Genomic DNA, 25,773 nt, shown 5'->3' with positions numbered 1-25,773 from the left:
CTCCCTTGCCGAGCTAACGCACAAGTTAAAGTCTTGACGAGAAGGAGAGAGCGGCAGGGGAGGGGGGGAAGGAATTGGGCGGAGTGAGGCGCAGGAGGAGAGGGAGGAGGAGGAGGAGGAGGAGGAGGAGGAGGAGGAGGAGGAGGAGGAGGAGGACAGGAGAGAAATGAGGGTAGGAAAAGAGAGGGAGGAGGGAGGAGCAGGTACCGCAAAGCCTGGTCGGTTCTCTCCACATTCTCATCAAGGAGCTGCTGTAGCTCAAGGACACGAGTGCTGGCATCTTTCAGCTGCTCCTCCAACCCCGCCCTCAGCTCCTTCTCACGCTCCAGGTCGACGTGAAGTTGTTTCCTCTCACAGAGGATCCTCTCCTCCATCTCCCGCATCTTGCCGCGCATGCTCTCAAACTTCATCTCGAATTGCTGCTCGGAGCAGTGCTCTAACCTCTGATGCGCCTCCTTCAACTTGCCGTGCTCCAAGTTCAGCGCGTCCAGCCTTGCAGCATAGTCGTCCTTCCTGCTCTCCAGGCGTCGGATTTCCTTCTGCAGCTCCAGCACCAGCTCTCGGTACTTCAAGTCCTTCACCAAGAAGGCGAGCTGATCGTACCAGGCTCGTTTGTCAGCAAGCTCGTGAAGTTTATCCCCGAAGTCCTCCGCCAGCTTGTTGGCATGCAGCAGTTGCTCAGCAAGGGAGCTCGCGCGTGCCTCCTCTCCCTCCAGCCTCTCCTGCACGCCTGCGAGTCGCTCCTCCGCATCTCTCCTTGCTCTCATGCCGTCCTCGAGTTGACTACTCAGCTCCTCTAGCTTGACCTGCGACGCCTCCAGGTCATGCTGGAGCCTCGCAAGCTCCTGACGCTGCCCCTCCGCTTCTCGCAATCTTTCCGAGCTCTCCCTCCGAGCTTCCTCCAGCTGCTCATCAGCTCCCTTCAGACTGACCTCCAACTCTTTCCTGCTCTTTTCCTCCTCCGAGAGCCTCGTGGACAAGGCTTTGACCTGCTCTCCCAGTGCCTGCTTGTCACTTTCAGCCTGAGCGAGGCACGACTGTAGTCTCCTCGCATCTTCCTCCAGCCTCTCCACCACTTCGAGATGCTGCTTCTGCTCCCTCAGCATCGTCTCCTTGTACTGGTCGTGCTCTGATTTCTCTTTCTCATACATGGCTCGAGCATCGCTCAGCAGTCTCTGTGATGTTTCAAGGTCACTGCACAGCTTCTCCTTCTCCTGTATAAACCGATCGATCTCGCTCTTCAGCCTCTCCCCCTCCTTCCGCCTCGTCTCTTCCGCCTCCGTGAGCGCCGCCACTCTCCTCTCCAGCCCTGCCTTGTCTGTCGTAAGGCCGCGGAGCTTGTCGCTCATGCTTGCTAGCTCCTGCGCCTTTTCCTTCCTGTCTGCCATCATCTGCTCGATCTCCTTGCTCTTCTGCTCCAGCAGAGCGTTCTTATCTACCACCAGCCGCTCCATCCCCTCGCAGCGCAGCTCGAGCTCATGCCTTGCGTCCTCAAGCTTGCTGACGTCATCCTTGCTTGCCTGGAGGCTGCGCCCGAGCTCGTCGATCTCGCTCTTCAGCCTCTCCCCCTCCTTCCGCCTCGTCTCTTCCGCCTCCGTGAGCGCCGCCACTCTCCTCTCCAGCCCTGCCTTGTCTGTCGTAAGGCTGCGGAGCTTGTCGCTCATGCTTGCTAGCTCCTGCGCCTTTTCCTTCCTGTCTGCCATCATCTGCTCGATCTCCTTGCTCTTCTGCTCCAGCAGAGCGTTCTTGTCCACCACCAGCCGCTCCATCCCCTCGCAGCGCAGCTCGAGCTCATGCCTTGCGTCCTCAAGCTTGCTGACGTCATCCTTGCTTGCCTGGAGGCTGCGCCCGAGCTCGTCGATCTCGCTCTTCAGCCTCTCCCCCTCCTTCCGCCTCGTCTCTTCCGCCTCCGTCAGCGCCGCCACTCTCCTCTCCAGCCCTGCCTTGTCTGTCGTAAGGCTGCGGAGCTTGTCGTTCAAGGTTAAGATCTGTTGAGCTTTGGATTCGACCTCCCCTTTTATAGCTAGAAGTTGATGACTCAACTCCTGACGAGCCCGCACGAGCTCTTCTCTCTCACTCTGCAACTTTGTTATTGTCTCCTCTCGGCTCGCAAGCTTCCGCTTCTGCTCCTCCTCCCCACTCAACATACTCTCCTGCAACTCCTTCACCGCAGAAGCATGCTCCTGCTCCAGCCGCTGCATCTGCTCTCTGAGCCCATTCAAGTCTCTTAAGGACTTCTCCTCAACTCTCTTCATTTTCTCTCTCAGCTCTGACGCCTCTTCTTGCCGCACCCTCTCCGACTCCTTCAGCTTCGCCATCGCATCCTCGAGCTCATGCGCACTCCGTTGACCCTCCTGCTTCGCAGAGTTGAGAGACTCAAACAGACGGTCCCGCTCCTCCAGCGCCGCCAACAGCTCCTTCCTGATCAGCGTGTTCTCTTCCAGCCTGGACCTCGCGGTAGCTTCGCTCGAATGAAGGCCGTCGAGCGTCTCACTGCAAAGAGCCTCAAGATCGGCTATATGCTCTCGCAGAGCCTCTTCCACCCTCTGGTTCCAGTCGGTCACGATAGAGACTTGTTTCTGCCAGTGCGGCCAGTCAGACGCAGGACAGGACAGGACAGGACAGGACAACAGGACAGGCTCCTCCAACCTCGATAGCTCGAGCAAGGCCGTCCACCTTCTCCGGGCGAGGAGCCCGGGCCTCGGCCAGCAGCTCCGCCAACTGGAGGTAGAGGTCCTTCACCTACATCGAAGTCAGGATCCACCGCACGCCCTCAAGCATGAGAACCTTATCAACCGATCGCATGTCCGCACGGGTCAAGGTCAGCGTTGACTTGCCTTTGTCAGGTTTCTCGACCTGTATCGTCACCTGGTCTCCCCGTCATCCTCCTCGCACTCCCTCTCTCTCGTCCTTACCCGACTGCCGATCTCGTCTGAGCCTCGGAGCAGCTGAATCACGTTCCCTGTCGTCGTCGTCTTCCCGTCGATCGAGATCACTGAGTCAGACTTTTCGATCTTGCTGCCTGCAGCCCAATATGACATCAGCTGACTCTAACTCAGCCTAGCTCGCCTGCCCTTACTTCCCTTGCCAGCCTTGAACGCAGGGCCACCTGGAACCACCATAGAGACCTACCAAACTGTCAGTTCGAACAGTACGGGTAAGGAGGAAGGGGGGGGGAGAGCACAGGGGAGTAGCAGGAGCTAAGAGGAGCAAGAAGTCGAGGAAGACTGATGAGGATGACCTGGACGCCCTCTAGGACGATGCCGACCGTTGACTTGCTGCCAAGGTGGTTCTGCGACTCAGACAGCGTGTGCCTCCTCCTCAGCGACGCGACGACCTCTGCGATGCCAGTGGGTCCAGTCAGCAACTGAGATGCGCGGGAGGAGGCTGATGCTCGCTGTTGCACACCTGGGAGAACCATCCTCCCGGAGCCGCTGAGCTGAAACGATAAATGCAGGCAGACAGTGAGCCACGAAGACCCAACGAAGTTCAATGCGAGTCAGTGATCCTCCGAGAGACGACGGTCTGGCGTAGTCCAACGAGCCAGGCGCCTTCTCACCTTTGTACCTGATGCAGACAAGCTGACTCAGTGAGCAGCTAAGCATGTTCGACTCGGAACTCAGTCCAAACTCATTACAGCACCGGTCACCAACATACTACTGGATCGGATACTAAGACATGGGCGGCAGGAGGAGCCTCAGAGTGGGAGGATCAAGACAGGAGCAGGAGCAGGAGCAGGAGCAGGAGCAGGAGCAGGAGCAGGAGCAGGAGCAGGAGCAGGAGCAGGAGCAGGAGCAGGAGCAAGAGCAGGAGTAGGAGCAGGAGCAGGAGCAGGGTTCACTGCTGTGTTCACACGCCCATTTTAGTCCCTCTGACCGCGATATGAGGTCCGCCTCAGCATGTACCCACCCCTACCCCCTCCAATTACTGTAAATTTACCGCTGGAGAACACAAAGTGGCGTCTCACCCCTGGATTCAAAGTCAAAGGGACCCCTGCTGTTCGGTAGAGCCTCTCCCCAACCATGGCTGGTGTTCCGATCCCGATTCTCGTGGGGGCGCCGGTGGCGATGCTGGGAGTGATGTCGACGATCAGGTGAGAGTTGATTACAAGTCAGAACAGCTTAGATCAGCTCCGCTCAGGTTATCTCAGGTCAGCTCAGCTCAGCTCAGCGCAGGTCAGGTCAAAACAAGTCAAGTCAGGACAGCACTAGAGAGGATATAAGATTGAAAGGATTGTGAACATGCAGTGGTTGTCGCTGTCAGCAGGAGAGGCGATGAGAAGGAGAGAGCAAGAGTGGGTGTCGCCCATGGAGGAGGGGGTTCATACATCCAGGGCCCTCATGCTTGTTGTATGAGTGACCAATCGCTGCAGTCCTTCAGTTGCAAATGTCACCAAGAGGATGGTGGAATATCTGAGGTGAGCCGGAGCATCTCATCCTGTTCTGATCGATGTGAAGGGCGTACGCTCACATGATCTTCACGACCGAGAGCAACTTCAAGGGGCGCCTTAAGAGTCTACCAGACCCAGACCTGATCAAGAACGCTTCAAACCTGCAGGTGCAGGAGGGTCGGGCCGTGCTAATGAGCTGACGATGACTTGCTGCTCTGAAGAGGGTCGACATGATCTTCATTCGCCACGGCGAGAGTGAGTGGAATGGAGTCTTCAACAAGGACAAGGGGATCATGAAGGTGTTTCTGATTGTTTTGCGCCTCATTCGGGCACTCTTCCTCGAGGTAGCACCCCTGCAGTCGCAGACAGCCCCGTTCACCTTCCTTGGGCAGTTCTTCTGCATGATGAAGGGCGACTCCATCTTCCTAGACTCGCCGCTGAACAGGTTCAACCCTTGAAGAGGAGCGATGGCTCTGGTGTGTGAGGCAACGCTCTTCAGCGATGGGGCTAACCAGGCAAGGCTGCTGCTCAAGTTTCTCTTCGAGGGGCAGAATAACAAGGACCGGTCCTTTCTCCCTGGTGTGAAGCTGACCCCTTGACTCTTGCCGCAGCCTTGTCGACATCCTGGCAGGAAACCAAGTGATCTCCAGGGCTCCCGCAGCGCCTCGTCCTCTTACACCTCATGCGCGCAGGGGAAATCCATCATCGTGTCCTCCAATCTTCGAAGGTGCGTCGAGACTGGCACAGTCGCACTGTGGGGGAGACTGCAGGTATGGCGTCGAGGAGGAGGAGGGGCCCGTTGCCTAACACATCCTGCAATGGCTCAGAGGACCAAGGAGAAGATTCATATCCTCTCTGACCTCCAAGAGATCTCTCGCAACGTCGACACTATGGCACTCTCCCCCCCTATGGGTGTCCCGCCCCTCGATCGGCTCCAGCAGCTGCTGGAGGACCCGAACGCAAATTTTGGAGAGCTCTTCGAGGTCGATGACGTGGGTTGTCACGTGTGCTGCCCACTGACGCGCGAGCAGACGTCGGGCAACGCTGGTCAGAAGCTTGTCTTCGAGTCGGCGGCAGAGCGTGTGATCAGGTGGGAACTTCGGCTTTCAGCTTCCCTTCCCTCATGCGGACAGCGAGAATTTGCCATTGAGCTTGAAACCGTCGCAGGTTCTCTTCCTGGTGCTTCGACAGCCCTCACACCAAGAGCGGGGAGAATACCATCATCGTGAACGGACACTCTCTGTACTTCAAGTACTTGCATGCTTCGCCGTCTTCGCCTCCCCCCTCACTCGTCCTGCAGAACCTTCTTCAATACTTTCCTCCCGAGAAACGAGGACCATGACGCTAAGAAGAAGAAGATCGTCAACACTGGGGTGCGGGAGACGCTTGAGCGTCGGGTGCCTGTGCAACTGACACGAGACATCGCTTCAGGCCGTGGCCTTCACCTTCTACCGCGGACTCGTCAACGACACTTACGTGTACCGGTCTCACTTCCCAACTGCCGCTGCCGCTGCCGCTGACGCTGAAGTTCGCAGTATTGATCCAGAGTCCATCAAGGTGATTTTTGGGGGATTTAAGTAGACAGTGAGTGGGAAAGAGAGAGTTTAAACGGAGTCTGAGTACAAACTGAGTTCTGCCGAGTGGAGTACAACATTTCTTTATTGGAAAACGGCAATCCAAAGACTGTTCAGAGCAGATTGTCAGGGCGTCTTTTCTGACGACAGTTTGTCTTTGTTTGCTGCAATCTGGCTACGAGCAGCAGCTAGATCGTCCTCGGATATGCCAAACTTCCTCTGTAAAGAATAAAGTGACCACCCTCAACAGCCATCATGAATACCTTGATATCTTCTAGGTTGAGATTACTCTACGAGGCAATCAGCGAATGCGCATAAAAAACACAAGCATGTACCAACAAGACGGAGACTTCAGACTTCTTCTTGTCCTGCATCGAGTCTTGCCATGACTGCGGAGCATATCAGGATCGACATGCCACAACCGAGACAACCTCCGTACCCGAAAGCGAGGGTCGTTGCGATCCAGGTCCTCCCATACCTCCTCATCTTTCTTCCAAAACGGCTCCTTCAGGCGAAGGTCAGGTCACATTTGCCATGGCGCAGCACTAGAAGGAGACACCTTGGAGTACAGATCCTCGATCAGACAGTCTAGAACGCTCTCCGACGCCAACATCAATGGGGTCTTGAGGTCGCCGGAGCGGGCATGCACGCCTGCACCAGCATCCAACAGCCACTGGATCGTATGGGGATGGCATCGCTTGCATCGAGCAGCAGCATGCAAGACCCCCTCGTCGCCGTCCGCTAGGATGGACGCGTCTGCTTTGTTGTTGAGAAGGAAAGCTATCACTTCTCGGCCGCCGTTCTCGGCCGCCACGAAGAGAGGCGTGCGCCCTTTGTTGGAACGAGAGTTGATGTCAGCTTTTGCCATACACAACTTCTTCACCGTACTCAGGTCACCACAGGCCGATGCAAGATGCAGGGGCGTATTCCCCATCCTGTTCTTGGCGGTAATATCTGCAGAGAATTCCAAGAAGAGATCTACTGTCGCGTCCCTGTCTCTCTTTGTTGTCTCCATCCCATCAATATCTGACGCAGCATGTGCACGTCTCATCTCATGCATTTCTTCTGCTTCGCCCTCCTTTTCTGCCTCGCCTCCTGCCTTCGTATCCCAATCCCATCCTGATGAACATGCAAAGTGCAGAGGGGAATTGTTCAAGACCCCCTCCGCCCTTGAGAAGATCAGACTTCGATCCTCCTTCAACATTCTTCGGCATTCATCCACGTCGCATGCCATCGCCGCAACATGCAGCCGGTTCCTGCCTACATGGTCCTCCCTCCATCCCCCCATCCCCGCCATGGCTCCCCGACAGCTCCTCCACCTTCAACAGCATTACCCCCTATTTGACCGGAGAATGTACGGGTACGGGTATGTGTTGGGGCAGTGGGGGGAAGAGGGCTTATGATGCACAAGAAACGTATTGTAACTGTCAGGAACCACCCGGTCTCCAGCTCCGAACTTCAAGGACTGAGTTGGGGATTTTACTGCACAGATATTGCAATATTTATGGGAGATTGCAATAAATAAAATGGAGATACTGCAGATTCAGAGTATGGTCGGATATGCTATAAATTTACTGTAAAACATGTAAAACGGAAATAGGTGGCCAATTTCGGTGAGGTAGGGTAGTTGCTGCTGAGATACCGTAGGGGTAGTAAAACGGCGGGGTCATTGGAAAAGGGGGTGGTGGGGTCCACGAGGGGAAGTGGGGGAGGAGGAAGGGGACGGAGACATTTATCCCGTTGAAGGTACCCCCTGATCAACACAGTAAAGTAGGGGTGGGGTAGGAGTCCCAAATGGTGTTCATGATGGAGAACAATCTAGTCGGCGTAGAAGGGATTGGACACTGAGGGGTGGGGTGGAAAATACTCCAGGAGGGGTAGTCAATCTTTGGAAGTGGAACTGGACTCACTTTGGTGAGCATCATTACGATGCAGAGGGGTGGGGTGGGGTGGGGCAATTCTGGATTTAGCCAGATGTGGGTGGGAAATTGGGGGTAGTCTCTCCGGGTGGGGTTTTACCATGGTGAGGGGTGGGGTAGGGTGATCATTCAGATTATCATTTTTGAAACGTGAGTCTGATTAGGGGGTAGGGGTACCTAAGTCATTCTTAGTACCGGTTGTGGAAATATGTCTGACAAGGTCATTAAACGGGTAGGGGTACTGATGAAGGTGGCGAGAACGTCAAGGGGTCCTGAGATTGCGTGTTTGGTTGCGCATGCAGGAGGGTAGAGACACGATACGAGGCAGGAAGAGGAGGAGATTGCAAAAGCAGCACACAAAGAATGCTGGGCACAGGAGACATTGATGACGAGAGCAGATGGTGGTGTTGATAGAGACGGAACGTGGTTGAGCAGCCGGGATGAGCGAGGGACTCAGTGTTTGAGAGCGGGATGTTTGATGGAAGGGCAAGGGTTGAGATCGAAAGAGCTAAAATCGTCAGGAGATTCGGGTGACAGTGGATTTGAAGATTGGGGTGACTGCAGGATTGACTGATTGATTAGAGCTCGGTTGATCGCTTTTGCACATTCTTGCAGCCAAAGGGGAAAATCGGGTGCTAGTTCAATAGTGAGACAGGGATGGAGGGGAAAAGTATAGGATGTATTACTGCAGTCTATCTCCAACCATTAGGATTGTGCATACCAATGTGTGCACATGACATCTTTTTTTATGTTGATCATGAATGTGAGCGACACGGTCGGTATCTGTTTAGAAAACTAATGGTGTCAGGGAGAGATTCCAAAATTCTCTAGTCCGAGTTTCAAAGAGTGCCTCAGCTAATTCTGACTTGTTTTGGTACAGGCGGCGAAGTGACCTATAACAGGATCGTCTTCCTCGCTCAGCAAACTTGAAAGAATCCTTCCGCCATTCCTTCTCGCTCAGCAAACTTGAAAGAATCCTTCCGCCATTCCTTCTCAGTGAACTCCAGGATGCCTGGAAGTCTATAGGCTTCAATCTCTCGCAAGCTCTCAACTGCAACTTGTGCCATCATTGATATTACCTTCTTCGTCTTTGTACATCAGACAAGCTGCCAGAGATGAAGTCTAACAAGATCATCTTTCTTTCCTTCCTTGTCTGCTGTTTGACTGGAGACATGGGCAAGGCATACGTCTTGAACGCCCCTGGCAAAACTCTTCATACAATCCTCCGACCAAGAGCTGGTTCGAGATCGTGTAAACTAAAGTCTCTCAAAGCATCTGATGGTGAAGGTCTTTCTGCTCAAGAAAAGTTCATGCAACAGTGGAAAGCGAAACAGGCAGAACAGAAGAAGGAAACTGTATCAGCGTCGGGGAAACAGAGTGTAGCTGCCGTCAAAGAGCAACATGAGAAGCGGGTTTCCTCAAAAGTCAGCGGGTGGCGAGCTCGGTTTGTTGACAGTCCGTCACACTTGCTCATGGTAGAAGACTTCCTGGATCAAGCAGAATCGATTGTGAGGACGGCGGGCGGTTGTATGACTTTGGAGGAGTTTGGTAAACGTTTCTTGAAACTTCATGAAGAGTTGCGGATATACAAGCCAGTGCTGGACGAGAAGGCGGAAAATAGACCTGTGATCGACTGGTTCGTCCCCCTCCGTGGATTGGTCGGAGCGATCCCGCAGCCCTTCTACGACTCGGATGGAAACATCGTCCTTATGGGCGAGATCCTGGAAAGCTCGAGGCGGTTTGAGATGAAGAGGGACAAGGGTGGAAACTCGCAGGTCATTGCACTGACAGCCTCCGCCATGCTGAAGGAGAAGAAGAAGATGGGAGGGGAGGCCATGGAGGAGGAAGCGACGAACCTCGAGGGAGTCAGCGGGAAGGAAGGGGCGTTTCAGTCCGTTCTGGACTACGCGGTGGACGAGGTGCTGACGACCCATGGCTACAAGGAGACGGACGACGTCATCCTCTTCGACGGTGTCTGCAACCTCTGCAACGCAGCGGTCAACTTCGTGCTGGACCATGACCAGGACGAGAAGTTCCGCTTCGCTGCACTGCAGAGCGAGACCGGGCATGCGCTCCTCCGGAGGTACGGGAGGGACCCCAACGACATGAGCTCTCTCGTTCTCGTGCAGGTGACTCTCTCCCTCCTCTCCTTGCTCGTCTTCTTCCTTGCGTGTGCGCCTTCACCTTGAACAGCCCATATGCTCTTTCGGAACGTCTCGCTCCCTCCTTGCTCCTCCTCCATCTCCTCCTTGCTACCCCATCTCCCCCCCCATCCCTTCACCTCTTTCTCCTTCTCCTTCATCGTCATCATCACCATCGTCGTCATCATCACCATCGTATTTTGACATTCGGTGCAGCACGAGAAGGTCTACGACAAGTCGGATGCGATGCTTCTCATCGGTCAGGAGCTCAACCTGCCCTGGTTTGTGCTGCTCCTCTCTTTGACCCCTGAAGTTCTGACGAATCAGCAGGAACCTTCCTCAGCTCGCGGTGGTTGCAAGGACAGTGGTGCCCAAGGTGAGTCTGGGAGGAAGAGGAGGAAGAGGAGGAGCTGGGGAGGGGAAGGCAGGGGCGGGGGCAGGAGGAAGAGGAAGAGGAGGAGATGATCCTGACATGCTGGGGCAGCCTTTACGAGACTGGTTTGTGTCGGACATCATCTCCAAGTATCGCTACAAGTTCTTCGGGGCGAGCGACGAGTGCCGGCTGATGGAGGAGGGGCTCGAGAAGCGCTTCCTGACCTGATGTCTCTCCCCGGTCGCTCTCTCTTAGCCGCCTCTTCTATTTTTTCCCCACTTGGCAGCCGAAGAAGACATTTGGCTCCTACTCCTTGTCCTCCAGCCCGGCCCGCGGTCTCCTCCTCCTCCTCCTCCTCCTCCTCCTCCTCCTCCTTTTCCTCCTCCTGTTCCTCTTCTATTCCTCCTCTGGCCTTCAGCCTCGTGTCCGTCGCCATGCCTGCAGCCAAGTCAGCGAGGCCTCTCATTCCCATGCAGCTCTTCCTGCAGGATCGCTCTCCTCCTTCGGTCACGCATGACCATCTTAAATCCTTCCGCGTCTTCGTCCAGCATGTACAGAACCTCTGGCGAGATGTTTTTGCCCTCGCAGCACCGCTGCCTCCTGTCCTCGCACGGCAGGAGGGCAGGAGAGCACCTGGACGTGCTCTTGTCCTCCTCTGTCGGCGCCTGAGCGGAGCTCTCGCCTCCTACATCCTTCGCCTTCTTAGCACGCTGGCTGCGCAACTGCTCTGCCCGCAGCATCGCGATCTTCTTCTTCACTGCAAAGGCCTTCGCCTGGCTGATACCGGGAGCACGCAGCTCGTCCTCTAGCTCCTCCATCCTTCGCTCGATCTCCCCCTTGTCATCAGCACGGGATCGACTTGTCGCCTCTTCCTGCACCTTCACTCCAACTGCAGACTGTAGAGACAGTCAGAACAGCTAAGGATAGCAGCAAATACTTACTCGATACTCTCCCCCTCCTTGTCCATCCCTCCTCACCCTCCCTCTCTCCTCCACCTCTTCCTCCCTCCCTCCTCCCCCTCCTCCCCGCTGCCCCTCCCCAACTCCACTCTCTGGCCATTCTTGGTGCCCAACAATTCCTGAAACATACGTCACAACGTGAGGGACGGGACAACATGCACGACGTGGCTCGAGGCCCTCGGGCTTGTCAGGCCAGCTCGGAGCTCTCACTCCCTCCCCATCAAGCTGATCCATCCAACTGCTGGGGACGTCCTGGGGCCCCTCCAGATCTGCTGGTTCCGGCTGTGTCCTGTAGGACTGCAGCCTCCTGAGCTGGTTGGCGTTGCTACCCAGCACCCCCCTTGCTTCCTCCATCATCCGGATCAGGTTCTTGTCTAGGGTCTTTAGTGCCCTCCTCTCTGAATCCGCGATGACGTCCTGCCTCCTGTTGTCCATCAGTCTCTCCTCCTCCTCCTCCTCCTCTCCCTCGTCTCCACCAAACTCCAACATATTCCAACTCCTTTCCCCATCAACACCATCATCACAACAATTGTCACCATCATCACATAAGACAACGCAGCACCACTAACAACAACCTCTTGGTAACATCGGAATGACCAGCCTTGTCATTGTGCCCGGTCCCGCTGGATTTCTTGTTGGTGGCTGTTGAGTTTGTCGGTTGAGACTGTGCAAAACTCACGCAACGTATTGCTCGTCCACCTCTCCTCCTCCTTCGCGGCTTTCACCTTCGATGCAAGTCTTTCTGCTCTCTTTTGCCGGGCGAGCAAGGTGATGTTCAACTCTGCGATGTCCTCCCGCACAAGAGACCCTCCGGTCACGTGGGAGGACGTCGAACTCGCATCCTCCCCAGTTCCTTGCCCGTCCATGATGCATGCGTGTCGAATCGTATTGAGCGAGTGCCTGCAGGGCGATCAGGAGGAGGGAAAGGAAGAAGCAACGGCTGATGCTGACTCGGTATCCTTGCTTGAGGGAGAGACAGTAGCGATGATGATAGTTGCGTTGCCGTCCATGAAGCAAGTCTTGAGCAAGTGAGTCAGTTTGCTTTTCCTGTATGAGGAAAGTCAGTTGACGAGCGGTGGAGCGATCTGTGTGCGAGTACAAGTGCGATAAGTCAAGAGGAGCTAGAGGTCAAGCACGTTCACTCAGACAACGAAGGAGAGGAAGGGCGGGGGTGGGGCGGAGGAGCAGAAGGAGCAGGGAATGATAGAGGAGGAGGGACCTGAAAGGAATGAAGGACGAGCCCTTGGCATGTGCTCTGATACATTCCTTCAACGCTGAGAGGCTGCTGTTAATCTGCGCACACTCCTTCCTCCTAGCCGCGTCATGCTCTGAGGAATCGATACGATGCTCGCTGCCTGCCAGGTCCACGAGCTGCAGGACTCCCTCAACCTCCTCGTCCACCTTCCGGATGAAGATCCTCACGCAAGCGTGCGAGCGAGAAGACTGACAGCCATGTCACGGCCACATCACCAGCAACTACCCCATCTTCCTGCTACCTTGTCGTGCACCCCTGTGGCTTCGGTTGCCCTCAACGAGCACGCGAATCGAATGTACGAAACAAGTTCATCTGGTCGTTGTCAACATCTCAACGCAGGCGGTAATGACAGATGATGATCACGATCATGATTGAGATTAGAGAGAGGAGGAGGAGAATGAAGTGGATGACTCGAAGGAAGAGGAAACAAAATATACACGAGGGAGGACCAGGAGGACCAGGAGGACCAGGAGGAGGAGTAGAGGATGTCACGAAAACATCCTCATAGTGTATTTCTATAGCGAGATGCGTGGAGGGGTAAAACGATTCACCTGCGCTCTTGACGTCAACTTCCGTTAGTGGATAAGGATGGACGGCTCCATCCTTTCCGGTCAGCAACTGAGTTTGAGCCCCTCGGTTCAACATGTCGCGACAGATGTCGCCTGGTCATCCCGTGCGGCAGGTCAGAAGTCGCAGGTCAAGTGCCGACCGGGAGGCCCGTCACCTTCCAGCTCGACGAAGGAGACGGAGACGTCGAACTTCTTCCCCGAGCTCTCCATGTGGTCAAACAGGTCCCTTCCCGCCATCTCATATATCGACGTCATGGTGTAGGTCTGCGCTTGTATCACACCCGTCCCCAGCACCCCTTTCCTTCCTCCGCGACTACCTTCCCTGAGCCTGTCTGCCCGTACATCAAGATGGTTGTTGTGATAGACTTGCTGCAACACAAGAGAAGTTACAAGGAGCTATGAGGGCTTGCCTCTTGCAGACTCACTGGACTGTGTTGGCGATGGCCTCGGCGGCTGCCCCCTGGTACACCTGACTGTTCTCCGCGCTCTCGTCGAAGACTGCATCGAAGTCGAAGGAGTGGTGGTTGATGAAGAGATGCCTCATGTCTGAGTGTATCTGGTAGACAACCGTCACACTTAGACTCATCCCAAGGGCGGCAGCGATGATACCCTCGCATCATGCACAAAGACGCCGGCCTTCCTGCATGTTATCACGTCGTACTCCCCTGCATTGATCTCGTGCGGAAAGATAGGTCGTTTCCTTACGCAGACGTGTATGCTTCTCTTTGTAGGCGCCCCTTCTTCTCTCACACCTCCAGAACTCGTCTCTCCCTCTTGTCGGAATCTAGAAACATGCAAGGTGAGGAGTTATCAACCAGCAGCCGTGTAGAACCTCTCAATGGCCAGCTTGAAGAAAGCAGCATGTTCTCGGCGAGCTGTCCTCTTGTCGATGTTCTTGATCACGCTGTGCTCGTTCCCCATGTGTACTAAAGATCCTGCCAAGTGTTAACGTTACTTTCAGAAAGCTGAGGTCGAGTGCCAGTCTTGCCGCCTCCTCTCCTCCAGTCCCTCGCTTCATTATCGTTGTCGCATCATCTTTATCGCTCCTTTATCCTGCTCGCAACACTTCCTCCCTCCTGCCTCCTGCCTCCTGCCTCCTCCTCCTCCTTGTCCGACGTTTTTCTCCCGACTCCCGCCATTTCTTCGCACATCCCGCCTCAGCTTTTTGGCAACAAAAGAGATAGATCGTGAAGTCAACAGGTATTTACTCAAAATATATTTTGTACAAATACAAAATTATTTTACAATGACCCTACCCTTTATATATGTGTAATGGTGGGAGATCCATATGTGGGGTACTTAGACTACCCTTGTCGTTGTGTTCGAAAGTACCCTAGAAATGAATCAATCATGCACCGGTGTGTGAAACCTCGATCTCTTAATTGTTCGAGGCAGGGGTGGGGGTACTGTATGCTCGCGTCCTGCAGCCTCCATGCTTGTCTAGCTCATAGCTTCGTCATGCTACTGCTGCGACCCTTGTTCTTCTTCTGCTACCCCATCCCCTCTTCCTCTACCTGTCCCTCTTCCTCTCTCCGACTCCCTTCCTTCCTCTCCCTTCCTTCCTCTCCCTTCCTTCCTCTCCCTACCTCGCCGCCAACTTCCTTCCTCCCCAGCCCGCCCCTCCTCGCCCCCCCCACACTGTCATCGCCCCCGTCGTCCCTTCATTTTCCATCTCTTCCTATCTTTCTGTCACTATCTCCGTATTACCCTCTCCTCCTCGTGCTCCTACCCTCGCTCTCTCGCTCACTCGCTCACTCGTTTCCGGGCTTACCCTCTCATGGCACCTCGGTACCCTCAACCTCTTCTTGACCCTTGTCGTGTTCTTGAGTCCATGACTAACACATTCTGATACTTCACATCTCGTGTTCTTGATTCCATGACTAACACATTCTGATACTTCACATCTCCTTTTTCAACAACTTCAGCATCGTTCATTTCTTCATAGCTCTCTGAAAGAACAAGACCTGTACGAACATATCCAATTTCCTTGTTGTGTTCTTGCAGGATCCTTCTTCATTGCATGTTTGCCTTTCATACTTGCTGCATTGCATCCTGTGAACTCTCACGAATATTATGCTATGAACCTCTCTGATGCTCCAATATTGTCCCACGTATCCATCCTTTGGTGATTTGACGCTGCAGTCCTGATTGCAGATAGAACAGTGTAGAGACTCTCTTTTCAGTTGATATCGCACGTGTCACAGTTCATTGTACTTTGTACTTTGCTTATGTACATTTCGAACATACCTGCATGTGCCAAAATCATCGAAAGTTATTCATCCCTAATTCACTGGCATACAGCATTGTTCATAGGACCACTGATAAAGCGCATGACGTGCATGCTTAGGAAGTGAATGCTTTTTGCAGGCTGCTGAAGCATTTCTGAACCTTGCTGGGGAACGATTCAGACGAACTTTGGGAAATCAGGATTCTTTCATAGTCACTCTATACACCCTTCACGATGAACGTCATGTCAGAAACTTTTCAAGCCTTGAGGACGATGAGAAAGCGCCAGGTGGGCAACACGTCTCTTTGAGGTGCCTTGACGTCACGGCAGCTTGCTCATCAAGTCATCAACTTGGGGCTCATCATCACCTCGGCGCTGATGTGAGTGCACTTGTGCTGGCGGTAGTGAGTTGATGGTTGACCGCATGCTCTGCCTGGCAGGATCTGGAAGTTTCTAATGGTCGTAACGCACAGTGAGAGCCCTGTCGTCGTGGTTCTGAGTGGGAGTATGGAACCGGCTTTTCAGCGCGGCGATATTCTGTTTCTATGGCTGGGGAGCGCACCCTTCAGGATAGGCGAGATCGTTGTGTTCAAGATCGAGGGCCGAGACATTCCGATCGTACATCGCGTGATCAAAGTTCACGAGAAGTAGTTCTGACATGCATAGCACGGCGGTTGCTGATCAGGGTTTGTGCAGGCATGATGGCACCACTGATGTTCTGACCAAGGGAGACAACAATGACGTCGACGACCGTGGACTGTAAGTTCGACGTTCGTGACGCCTCGGCCATAACAGCCATACAGGTATGCCCCAGACCAGCGATGGCTGAACAAGAAGCACATTATCGGCAGGGCTGTCGGGTACCTCCCCTACGTGGGGATGGTGACCATCATCATGAACGATTACCCATACTTGAAATACGCTCTGATCGGATTGCTCGGCATCTTTGTTCTGACAAGTCGCGAATAATGTCGATTCGTGTGTTCTCCACAGTAGTTTCCTTACATTTAGAAAGTATGAAATTGGTTTTTTCTCGGAGATACGGACTGAATTGGTCGAGAGACCGAAGATAAGATGAATAAAAGTCAAACGGTGTGGCTATCTTTCACGGCACAGCATGCCACTATCCTTGTCGTTTCCAATTTGTTGTCCTCGCCTACCAACTAGGATGAGATTCATTCATTCGATGCTTCTCTTTACTCGGAGACTTCCTCCTCCTTTTTCTGATAGAACAAAAACTGTCCGACTGGCGAGTTCAGTACGGCCCCCGCCCTAGGACAATCAGTCAGCTGATGAGGGGAGAGAGATCCAGCGACTAACATCGGCCGCCAGATGGCTTGGACGCTAGGAGCGGAGCAGAAGCGAATCAGGCCAATGAACGCGAGGAGTGCAAAGAGGCAGAGCTGATGCCAACACAAACAAAGTCAAACAACTCGGGAGGTAACTGACGGCAAATGTACCAGCATAACAAGGCACGGGACCCATATGATCGCACTGAGAAATAGGAATGCAATCCACAATGGCGCGGTGAAGAAAGCGACGGTTGCTGCAGACAGAGGCGTTAGCTGGACGGACAGATGCGTTAGGTAATCAAGAACCTATGCAGAGCAGCGCGGGGGGCAAGAGAATAAAAATAATAAGAATGAGAACAGGAGGGATGAAAGGCCTGACGGTCCGCACGTATCCCATCATTGGGTCCACGTACGGGCGCATGCTGCTCTCAACACTCCTTTCAGCTCGCATCACAGCCGAGGAGATGTCTTGCACATGGCGGCTGTGCGGTCACTTGATGTAAGCAACTGAGACAGAGAGGAGAAGAGCTTACTTGCTGCTGACTTTCTTGGGGAAGCTCTGGATCTTATCAACTGCTGTGTTGACAGCCCTCGCTGTCGTTCCTCCCACCTTCGCAGCAAGGCGGAAGGGTGCACGTAGCTGCTTGTCTGGACCTGCTGGGGGAGTGTCGGAGGTATGCTGAAAAATCACTGTCAGTTGTTGCTGGACAAACGAAGCCTTGAGCTGACCGCGCTCGGCATAATTTGAAGGATATCCACTTCTCCTGCAAATGGGAACACATCATGCCTCTTCAGAAACAATTTGAATCCATCTCATCGCACATCGTGCTATCGAGATGGACTGGTTCGTGTCACGCACTTGATTGGCTATGTTATGCTCGCATGAAATCCAGCGAGCATCTCCCCATATTGTTTTAGGCACTGGAAAAGAGTCCCATGAAATTCTCTTATGCCTCCAGGGGCAAATGACAACCGAACCCTTATATGAAACGCCTCTGATATCCTCAAGACGAATCAACTATCGACTGCTACCCTTCACGAAATCGGTGGTCAATGCCTGATGATCAGTGAAAAGCTGTTCTAGTCTGTATATCATGTTCAAAATTGCCCTCTGCCCCTTCCTCCTCTAACTCGCCCTTCCCCCTCGCCCTCCTTCCATCCTCCTTCTCGAGCGCTCCTCGAGCATTCAAACAGGCACCCACATGACGTTATAGGGGTCATTAGCCCCCCGAATATTTGGGAAGGCGAGGGGTGGGTGGTCTTCTTGTGACTCACTGAGGCGGAGACCGGTCGGACTTAACTTTGAGTAAAAAGTCGGACCCGGGCCTGGCAGTTTAACTTGCGGCCAGCGGAGGCTAGCCGGCAGCGCGGCCGCTCCCGAGTCCCGGCCCGGGAGTCCGACGGTCCCGGAGTCCGGAGTCCGGCCCGGCCTCCGAGGCTCGGCCCCGGCGCCGGCCCCAAGCCGCATGAGCCCGAGATGTCGCCGAGGGCGATTCTTGCCGCTGTGCCATGGCCAGGATGATTGACTCGCCGAGCAGCTATCGAGGTTGGAGGGTATTTATGCCAGAGAGTCTGGCTCACCCGGGCGGCCGGCCCAAGGTCACTGCTGCCACGGCCGTGGCACTGCCACTGAGCCCGGGGTCCGGGCCCAGCCCGGGCCTCGGCCGCTTCAGTCACAGGCTGGCTGAGTGCGGAGACCTGCCGCGGAGTGTGCCGGCCGCGTATGATACTCAGCCCAGCGGAGGCAGTCCGAGTTCCCGGCGAAGTTCAGGCTTTTGAGCGGGAGCCAACCCCCCGGCGGGCCGGTTGAAGCTGATAGCTGACCCCGCTGCTAGTACGGAAACTTCGGCCCCGAGACCGTCTCAGCGGCATCAATCCGATCACCGGCCCCGCGGGGGAACGGCCGGCCCCCGGGCCCGACGCCCCCGGGCCAACTCGGCCCAGTGATCGGGTTTTAAAAATATATTAAAATCATGTTTGCTAAGAACTTCCCGTCATCCGTCCCCCACTCCTTGCACTTCCTCCTTCGCCTGCCTGCACCACACCCCCAGACCTAACAGACAACCCCCCCCCCCCTCCCGTCAGCCTCTTACTTGACATCTCCCTCCTCCCCCCCCGGAATCCTCCACGGATCCCGACCCAACCTCTGATATTCGCTCTCCCTTCGATCGGACTTGGCAGGAATGCTGCAGTGAGGTTTTCGTCGGGCAACCTTGGACTCTGGTATGGCCCACAAGTCTTCGATCGAGAGGCAGCTGGATGAGGCTCAGCGATTTCTAGCCAAGCACAGAGGAGTATAGCTCTGTCTCGAGCGATCTTCCGTTCTTTGACAGGGCATGTTGCAGGACACAAACGTACAGCAGTTTGCTCCTTCCAGGTCCTCCGATGCCCATCACGGCAACGACTTGTCAGGTCAGCAGATTCTTGAACGCTCTCCACATTCCTGACGGGGATTTCAGATCGTGACTCCAAGAGGAGGGAGTACGATCGATTTCATGCCGAAGTCTTGACGCAGTTAATGTCGAATCTGTCCAAACACCAGTCGGATAACAAAGTGAGTCCTGAGCTCGTCCAGATGGCTTGAGGCTCTATCATGACCTTGGGTTCTGTTTCTCAGCAGGTTCAGAGCGCAAGGGGCAGCGGCTTGAAGTCAGCGCCCACAAGATTCAAGACGCATGAAGAATACGTGGAGACGTTCCGGCCCCTTGTCATGGAGGTTGGGCGAGCCGCCGGCAATGCGATCGTTGATCCACGTTTTCTTGCTACCAGGAGATAGGATCCGAGATCGAGCAGAGTCTCAAGGAGAAGCTATACGACAGCCATCCTGCGGAACTGGTCTTGTACTTATGTTTGCCCTTGTTCGCCTCACGGGGTTTTGACTGTAGAGGGACTTGCAAAAAGGAGGCGTGTATAGCGACTTCATGTTTCTTACTCTCAATGTCAAGTCGTCCGACAACAACGAGGAAGACAGGAATCGCCGTGACGGGCCGGGAACATACATGTTCGAAAACCATGATTTTGCCTTGATTGAGGTGCAATCCCTGCTCTTTTAGCTCTCAGCGTTCATAACCTGCCAACACACCACAGGTGTGCAAGATGGTATGGATAAAGGGCCTTGCTTCTTCGCCGAAAAAGTCTGCGATGAAAGGTGGTCAACGATCCACCGCTGCTCTGCTCGCTAGCAACCTGCTGTTGACAGTTTCCATCCTTCAGATCCCTCGGGAAAGTCTCCAGTCAAGAAAGAGAGCGGCAAGTGGGTCAAGTCAGGAGAGCCCCGGAAGTTCTATGCGATCGTCGCCGGGAACTTTCATGCGCATTACTCCCAAAAGTTCCTGTGCTCCGTGCGAGTGAAGACGCTCAAGTCTGTGGACCTTGAGTTCGCCACCAACATCTCGAAGTCTAAGGTAGCTGCCGATGACGCCTGCGATGTTTTCAGTCTCACTTGCCGTCAGAGTGAAATCCGCTACCAATGGAGCATACAGAGGTTGCGGAACATGGGTGCGAGTATAAGAGAATGGCGCGCTGTCCATGAAATCAAGAACAGCCCGCTCCTGCATGAAATCCTCAACCCCAACAAGTTCACGAGCCTGCCCAACGACGACGAAGTGGCCAAGATCATGGGGCATCTCAACCCAGTCGTACAGACCCACATCGCCTCTCGCAGCAACAAGTCTCAGCTGGTTGCTATAGCGGCAGCCTGCGACCCGGCACATCGGACGGGGGTCACCCTCCTGCAGGGCCCCCCGGGGACGGGCAAGACTACTGTCATCCTGTCCATCCTGAACTTCCTTCATCTCACTCAGTATCAACAATATTACGAGAGCGTGTTGAAAGTTGTCCGCAGCAAGCTGTCAGTGCAGGCTGGGACGGCAGCCAAGACCCCGGAGCCTGTGAATATCGATTCTGGGAAGTATCACTCCGGAGCCCTCGAGAGCATCCTCCATGACATTCAGAAGACTCCATCAGGTGAAGGACGCAACTCCGGCTGATTTCTTCTCTCCCTTGCTCCATCTCTTACCTCTCTTGTCATCTTGAGAACCCGACGATGTACCTTCACCTTCCCGTTACCCTCCAACTGCACTTCGTTGGAGGTAACGCTGGCACTTGCAGATCATACTCCCAAGGTCCTCCCGAAGCCTCGCATTCTCATCTGCGCTCCCTCCAACGCGGCAGTCGACCACATCGTCGAGGTCTATCACCTTTCGGTTGCGCGTCCTGACGGCATGCCAGCGTGTCCTCTCGGAGCGCCTGAGGGACGGCAACGGCCTCTACACACCCGACATGATCCGCATCGGATCCCCGAAGTAACATGCCTCATGTGCTGACACGGGGAGGGGCGGAGGAGCTGAGATGTTTGCAAACAGTGCTTGTCATCACAAGATCAGAGTCGTCACCCTCGACCATCAGGTGGAGGGAGGGCGCGAGGGAGGGGAAGAAGAATGACATGACGGCAGGTCCAAGAGATCATGAGCAGAGGGGGTGAGCTGGAAGACTGCAAGCATCGGTAATAACAGCGGTGGATGCGGTTGCAGGATGTGATGATTGAGTGTAGGTACCGTTCACTTCTCACTCGTCGGAGCTATCTCGAGGTGAAGTACAGCTCCTCCTCCAAGACCGCCGCAGCCATGAGCGGGCGCCGTGAGGTTGACTGTCGTATCAGGCCGAGTGCAAAGGAGTAGGAGCAACCAACTCGCTCGAAGTGGAGATGCTGAAGGTGCAACGGTGGTCCCTCATTCCCGCTCAGCGCAGCGAGCAGGTCAGGACTCAACTGGAGGAGGTCGAGCGAGACATCAAGCGGCTGGAGGTCGTGAAGAAGGTAAGTCAGTATGCTGCCTTGACAAGACCCCTCTCGTTAAAGTGCTGCCGCCAGATCAAGTCGAGCAAGGAAGAAGACACAGATCAGTTGAGAACCATGCTGCTCGACGACGCTCAGGTCCCTCTTGCTCATCCCCTTCTTCCCCCATCCTCCTCCTTACCTTGACGCAGGTCATTCTCACCACCTTGAGCTCTGCTGGGCTGGATTGTTTCTCTCGTTTGCAGAACAAGATTGACACAGGTAGCTGACGTCTTCTGACCTGCTCTTAGTCTTCCACTCCTTGTTCTCGTGCTCTTGCTCATGTGATCTCTCACCTGGATCCTTTTCTTCATCTGAGCTAGCATGCCTTGGCTGCTCCTGTACACACGTTTTGCTCTACATCTGACCCTTTTTCCTCTCCTCTCCTCTGCTCCCCTCCCCTCTCCTCTCCTCTCAGTGATCATCGACGAGGCCTGTCAGTCTGTAGAGGCTGGTACTCTCATCCCCCTCCTGCTGGGAGCTCGGTGGGACCTCTGAGAGCTGCCGCTCGAGCTCTTACCTTCTCCTCCTCGCAGCCGCTGCATCCTTGTGGGAGACCCTCGACAGCTTCCCGCTACTGTCATCTCTCAATCTTCATCTGCAGGTGCTGCTGCTACTGCGCTTGCTCCCTCTTCTGCTGCCACTGCTCCTGCTCCTGCTCCTGCTCCTGCTCCTGCTCCTGCTCCTGCTCCTGCTCCTGCTCCTGCTCCTGCTCCTGCTCCTGCTACTCATTCCCTTGCTGCTGATGCTCTTTCTCCTGCTGTTGCTTCTGTGTTGATAGTCCAGCAGCCATCTACCAGCGCTCGCTCTTCGAGAGGCTGATGAGCTGTAATCACCCCGTCGCCCTCCTCAACGTGCAGTACCGCATGCATCCAGGTCGAGGAGAGCGATCGGTAGACTTGCCGTCTAATGCATTCGAGCAGAAATCACAAGATTTCCATCCGAGTACTTCTACGAGGGGCGACTAGTGGATGCAGAGGTTGGGGGGGGACGAGCAGGAAGGGAGAGGAGTAGGAGCAGGAGCAGGAGCAGGAGCAGGACCAGAAGGAGGAGTAGGATTGAAGGAGGAGCAGGAGCAGGAGGAAGCGAGCGGAGAAGGTTTGAAGGAGGAGGATTGAAGGAGGAGGAGGATGAGGACGTGGAAAGGTCAAGGGCGAGGAGGAGGTAGTGGACCAGTTTGGAACGAGGACTGACTTTCACTTTAGAACCTTGGGAGAAGGAAGGAGGGTGAGAGGTATCAAGCTGATCCTTGGTTTGGCCCCTTCCACTTCTTCGACCTCATCGACTCGAAGGAGCAGAGATCCGATGGTTCTTCTTTGAGGAACGTGGCTGAAGCAAAGGTGAAGCTGTTTGCATGCAAGAGTACGTGGGTTGTCTTCTATTTCTTGTTTGTGTCTGGTTGTACCTGTTTGTGTATTTCTGGAGTCGACACCCTGGGTCTTGAAGTTGGTTTGGATGGCTGAGATGAAAGTTGAAATGTTGGTGATGTTGAAGAAGGAAACTATTATTGGTCTCCTCTTCTTTGATCTTCTGACCTGATGGACAAGAATGATTGTGATGCTCACAAAGATGTTGAATGCAAAGGTTTTCTCCACTTGCTATCGTGACTGACACGGACGACAGTTTGTTGCATTGTTGGTGAAGGAGCTCATCTCAAGATACTCCCAGGTAATTTGACATGTAGAGCTACAGGACATGGAATCAGAGCTTGATGTCTGTTGAACATGTTTTCACTCATTTCTGTCCTCTCCTTGATCAGCGCGGAGAGCTGAAAGGCAAGATCGCCATCCTAACTCCGTACCGGCAACAGAGGAACGAGATCACCTCAAGCTTGAAGAGGCTAGTTGGTCTGCTGAGCGCTCCTCCCCTCGCTCCCCTCCTGATGTGTCTCCAGGTCCTCATGCTGTCTCGGAGTCGGTTGAGAATCGCAGCCCTGAAGTTGTGACTGAGCTTGTGCGCTGTCTTAGCCTGTACTGAGAGAGAGCTACCAGGCGCGAGGATACAGCATCGATGTGATGACGGTTGACTCTTGTCAAGTGAGTAGCCAGTCCTTCTGTCGCCTGCCCCTTCCCATGACCAATCTCTTGCTCCTGCTCCTGCACCTCCTCCTCCTCCTCCTCCTCCTCCTCCTCCTCCTCCTCCTCCTCCTCCTCCTCCTCCTCCTTCTCCTTACTTCATTCTCACGCTCTTGTTAGGGTCAAGAGAGAGACATTGTCATTTTCTCTTGTGTGCGAGCCAACACCAGGTGACCGTCCTCTTAATCTCATCCTGCACCTGTTGCTCCTCCTCCTCCTACTACTACTCCTACTCCTACTCCTACTCCTGCTCCTACTCCTGCTCCTGCTCCTGCTCCTCCTGCTCCTGCTCCTCCTGCTCCTGCTCCTCCTGACTCAACTCACACATCTCCTCATTCTCCTCACTCACTCGCACCTTGTCTCCTCCTTATCAGGGGCGTCGGTTTCCTTGAAGATGTTCGTCGCATGAATGTGGCTCTGACCAGAGGTAAATCTCAACTCAACAACCCTTCTGCTCATCCTCCCCTCTCCTTCTTTCTTTCTCTCTCTCTCTCTCTCTCGCTCTCCCTCGCTCGCTCCCCTTCCACCATCTTCCTCTCTCTCCTACCCTCTCCTCCACAGTTTTCCTTTACTTTTCACCCTCATTCCTGTCCTCGGAGCGTCTCCATCCATATCCCGATTCCTTTTTCCTTCCCTCCCTTCTTTCGTCGCCGAGAACCCTTCTCTACGATACTTCTCCCTCTTCTCTCCTTCCATTTACCTCAAAGATTCTCGTGTGGATCCGCTCTCTCCAAATCCGCCTCATTTTCTTCTGCTTTGTTTTCTCCTCTCACTCCCAACTACAGCCCGTCACTCTCTACTCGTCATCGGCAACTCGAACTCGCTCAAGGTGAGAGCACGAGCACGAGCACGAGCAGGGGGAGGGGGAGGCTAGAGGGTGGAGTTGATCTCCTTCTACCTCAGGCGTCTGAGCCTTGGAAAGCGTTTCTTGCAAACGCCAAGAAGAGGGAGCGGGTGACAGTCATTGAGTCCAAGAAGATGCCGCCGGACTTCACCGCCGGGCCCCCGGAGCCGGGCAGCAAGTACCTCAACGACCATGACGACGAAGACATCGTACCATGTGAGACTGAAGAGTGTGGGAGGTCAGAGGAGGCTGACAGGGAGAAAGATCAAGCGATGAACGAGCAGAGAAACGCTCTCAAGCTCGCCGAGGAGGAGCAAAGAAGGAAGAGGAAGGCGGAGTCTGACACACAAGGCAGCAAGAGGAGACATGTAGAAAAGGTCTCCTTCTTCCTCTTGTTCCCTCCCTGCAGCAGTACCTCTCTCTCTCTCTCTCTCTACCTCTCTCTCTCTCTCTCTCTCTCTCTCTCTCTCTTTCCCTCCTCTTCCCTCTCTGAGCCCTCCCTCCTACTCTCTTCCCTCTCTCTCCCTCTTACTCTCTTCTGCTCCCTCTCTGTTTTCCTCCCTCGTCTCTTCTCTCTTCGCTCCCTCTCCTTCGTTTTCGTTCCTTTGGTCCCCTCATTCACTTCCCAACTTCCTCCTTCCTCACCTTTGCTATACAGAAACTGGACGATGACGTCATCATCATCGACGGTGACGAGCCACCAAACAGAGTAAAACTTCTCATCCTTCCTGAGCCCTCCGCTCACTCTGTTCTCAGCCTGCTGCCAACTCCTCCGCATCGTCCAGGTCCTCTCTCCTCTTTTCTCTCTCCTCTCCTCCTAATTTCCCTCCTCCCTCCTCCCTCCTCCCTCCTCCCCCCTCACCTTGTCCTCCTCTCGTCTCCATCTTTCCTCCTCTCTGCTCTCTCCTCCCCCTCCCCGCTTCCAGCTCCCCCACTCTCCTCTCTTCTTCCTCTTCTCTCCTCTCTCCTACCTACCTCGACACTCACTGTCTAGTGTCCCATCAGCCAAGCTGCTCAGAGCTCGTCCTCCTCTCAGCCTGGTCGAGGGCTGCCGGCCAAGGCGGTGCAGGAGATCGTGAAAAGGAGCGGAGGAGTGCTCTCCTGCGATCAGTTACTCAAATGCGAGACTTGCAAAGAAAACTTCCTCTTCACAGTACGGCTTCCTCCTGCCTCCTGCCTCCTGCCTCCTGCCTCCTGCCTCCTGCCCATTGACTACGATCGCTCTCCGCTCTTGTTACTGATCACTCTCCTCTCGTTCTCTCTCCCTCTGTCTCTCCTGCCCCTCCCTCCCTCCCTCCCTCCACTCTCCCTCTCCTTCTCG

At 54.6% G+C, this 25,773-nt stretch overlaps 7 protein-coding genes across 7 annotated transcripts in view; 4 read left to right on the top strand and 3 right to left on the bottom strand.

The window, feature by feature from the left end:
- Nucleotides 1–4,022: 4,022 nt before the first annotated feature.
- On the top strand, nt 4,023–5,971 carry GUITHDRAFT_106580 (hypothetical protein; the record flags this gene model as incomplete). Its single annotated transcript, XM_005834517.1, has 14 exons — nt 4,023–4,093; nt 4,373–4,417; nt 4,458–4,557; nt 4,612–4,734; nt 4,783–4,835; nt 4,890–4,955; nt 5,002–5,029; nt 5,083–5,160; nt 5,218–5,373; nt 5,422–5,480; nt 5,558–5,641; nt 5,691–5,763; nt 5,822–5,874; nt 5,926–5,971. The coding sequence occupies 14 exons, from the start codon at nt 4,023–4,025 to the stop codon at nt 5,969–5,971; spliced, it is 1,035 nt and encodes a 344-aa protein (XP_005834574.1).
- Nucleotides 5,972–6,487: 516 nt separating this feature from the next.
- Nucleotides 6,488–6,979, bottom strand: GUITHDRAFT_69362 (hypothetical protein; the record flags this gene model as incomplete). Its single annotated transcript, XM_005834516.1, has 1 exon — nt 6,488–6,979. One exon carries the CDS (start codon nt 6,977–6,979, stop codon nt 6,488–6,490), a length of 492 nt encoding a protein of 163 aa, XP_005834573.1.
- Nucleotides 6,980–9,718: 2,739 nt separating this feature from the next.
- GUITHDRAFT_86290 (hypothetical protein) lies at nt 9,719–10,705 on the top strand (the record flags this gene model as incomplete). Its single annotated transcript, XM_005834515.1, has 4 exons — nt 9,719–10,012; nt 10,241–10,305; nt 10,355–10,400; nt 10,509–10,705. 4 exons carry the CDS (start codon nt 9,719–9,721, stop codon nt 10,623–10,625), a joined length of 522 nt encoding a protein of 173 aa, XP_005834572.1. The 3' UTR covers nt 10,626–10,705.
- Nucleotides 10,706–10,846: 141 nt separating this feature from the next.
- Nucleotides 10,847–14,101, bottom strand: GUITHDRAFT_106577 (hypothetical protein; the record flags this gene model as incomplete). The annotated part of the gene is made up of 14 exons (XM_005834514.1): nt 10,847–11,293; nt 11,393–11,475; nt 11,518–11,773; nt 11,919–12,020; nt 12,082–12,256; nt 12,308–12,403; nt 12,576–12,799; nt 12,853–12,923; nt 13,163–13,273; nt 13,336–13,444; nt 13,498–13,549; nt 13,606–13,736; nt 13,790–13,964; nt 14,013–14,101. The coding sequence occupies 14 exons, from the start codon at nt 14,099–14,101 to the stop codon at nt 10,847–10,849; spliced, it is 2,121 nt and encodes a 706-aa protein (XP_005834571.1).
- A 1,540-nt stretch (nt 14,102–15,641) lies between these two features.
- GUITHDRAFT_137365 (hypothetical protein) lies at nt 15,642–16,376 on the top strand (the record flags this gene model as incomplete). Its single annotated transcript, XM_005834513.1, has 5 exons — nt 15,642–15,695; nt 15,738–15,787; nt 15,848–16,054; nt 16,104–16,166; nt 16,211–16,376. 5 exons carry the CDS (start codon nt 15,642–15,644, stop codon nt 16,374–16,376), a joined length of 540 nt encoding a protein of 179 aa, XP_005834570.1.
- An 88-nt stretch (nt 16,377–16,464) lies between these two features.
- GUITHDRAFT_152031 (hypothetical protein) lies at nt 16,465–17,465 on the bottom strand. The gene is made up of 6 exons (XM_005834512.1): nt 17,429–17,465; nt 17,233–17,378; nt 17,006–17,181; nt 16,868–16,953; nt 16,728–16,810; nt 16,465–16,679 (listed from the first exon to the last, which is right to left on the bottom strand). Exons 1-6 carry the CDS (start codon nt 17,438–17,440, stop codon nt 16,604–16,606), a joined length of 579 nt encoding a protein of 192 aa, XP_005834569.1. The 5' UTR covers nt 17,441–17,465; the 3' UTR covers nt 16,465–16,603.
- A 1,570-nt stretch (nt 17,466–19,035) lies between these two features.
- Nucleotides 19,036–25,773, top strand: part of GUITHDRAFT_137364 (hypothetical protein) — a gene marked incomplete at both ends in the record, with an annotated part of 7,391 nt that continues 653 nt past the window's right edge. The window contains 32 exons of the mRNA XM_005834511.1: nt 19,036–19,111; nt 19,159–19,253; nt 19,320–19,415; nt 19,469–19,534; nt 19,645–19,731; nt 19,787–19,847; nt 19,913–20,665; nt 20,810–20,889; nt 20,930–21,003; nt 21,064–21,106; nt 21,154–21,203; nt 21,252–21,288; nt 21,360–21,413; nt 21,456–21,515; nt 21,570–21,632; nt 21,686–21,755; nt 21,952–22,018; nt 22,070–22,137; nt 22,323–22,409; nt 22,457–22,512; nt 22,739–22,873; nt 23,157–23,201; nt 23,293–23,380; nt 23,428–23,486; nt 23,525–23,569; nt 23,729–23,778; nt 23,983–24,035; nt 24,394–24,437; nt 24,512–24,829; nt 25,111–25,141; nt 25,209–25,237; nt 25,447–25,605. Of these exons, the coding sequence (XP_005834568.1) occupies nt 19,036–19,111; nt 19,159–19,253; nt 19,320–19,415; nt 19,469–19,534; nt 19,645–19,731; nt 19,787–19,847; nt 19,913–20,665; nt 20,810–20,889; nt 20,930–21,003; nt 21,064–21,106; nt 21,154–21,203; nt 21,252–21,288; nt 21,360–21,413; nt 21,456–21,515; nt 21,570–21,632; nt 21,686–21,755; nt 21,952–22,018; nt 22,070–22,137; nt 22,323–22,409; nt 22,457–22,512; nt 22,739–22,873; nt 23,157–23,201; nt 23,293–23,380; nt 23,428–23,486; nt 23,525–23,569; nt 23,729–23,778; nt 23,983–24,035; nt 24,394–24,437; nt 24,512–24,829; nt 25,111–25,141; nt 25,209–25,237; nt 25,447–25,605 (3,099 nt within the window). The remainder of the gene's footprint in view (nt 19,112–19,158; nt 19,254–19,319; nt 19,416–19,468; nt 19,535–19,644; nt 19,732–19,786; nt 19,848–19,912; nt 20,666–20,809; nt 20,890–20,929; nt 21,004–21,063; nt 21,107–21,153; nt 21,204–21,251; nt 21,289–21,359; nt 21,414–21,455; nt 21,516–21,569; nt 21,633–21,685; nt 21,756–21,951; nt 22,019–22,069; nt 22,138–22,322; nt 22,410–22,456; nt 22,513–22,738; nt 22,874–23,156; nt 23,202–23,292; nt 23,381–23,427; nt 23,487–23,524; nt 23,570–23,728; nt 23,779–23,982; nt 24,036–24,393; nt 24,438–24,511; nt 24,830–25,110; nt 25,142–25,208; nt 25,238–25,446; nt 25,606–25,773) is intronic.

Source organism: Guillardia theta, assembly GCF_000315625.1.
Source record: "Guillardia theta CCMP2712 unplaced genomic scaffold GUITHscaffold_25, whole genome shotgun sequence".
NCBI lineage: Eukaryota > Cryptophyceae > Pyrenomonadales > Geminigeraceae > Guillardia > Guillardia theta.
This window is presented reverse-complemented; position numbering and strand designations above follow the sequence as displayed.

Coding starts and splice junctions, on each gene's coding strand:
- GUITHDRAFT_152031 (XM_005834512.1), bottom strand. Junction 16,954..17,005: donor CCCCGCGCTGCTCTGCATAG/GTTCTTGATTAC, acceptor CTCTGTCTGCAG/CAACCGTCGCTTTCTTCACC. Junction 16,811..16,867: donor TCCCGTGCCTTGTTATGCTG/GTACATTTGCCG, acceptor TGTTGGCATCAG/CTCTGCCTCTTTGCACTCCT.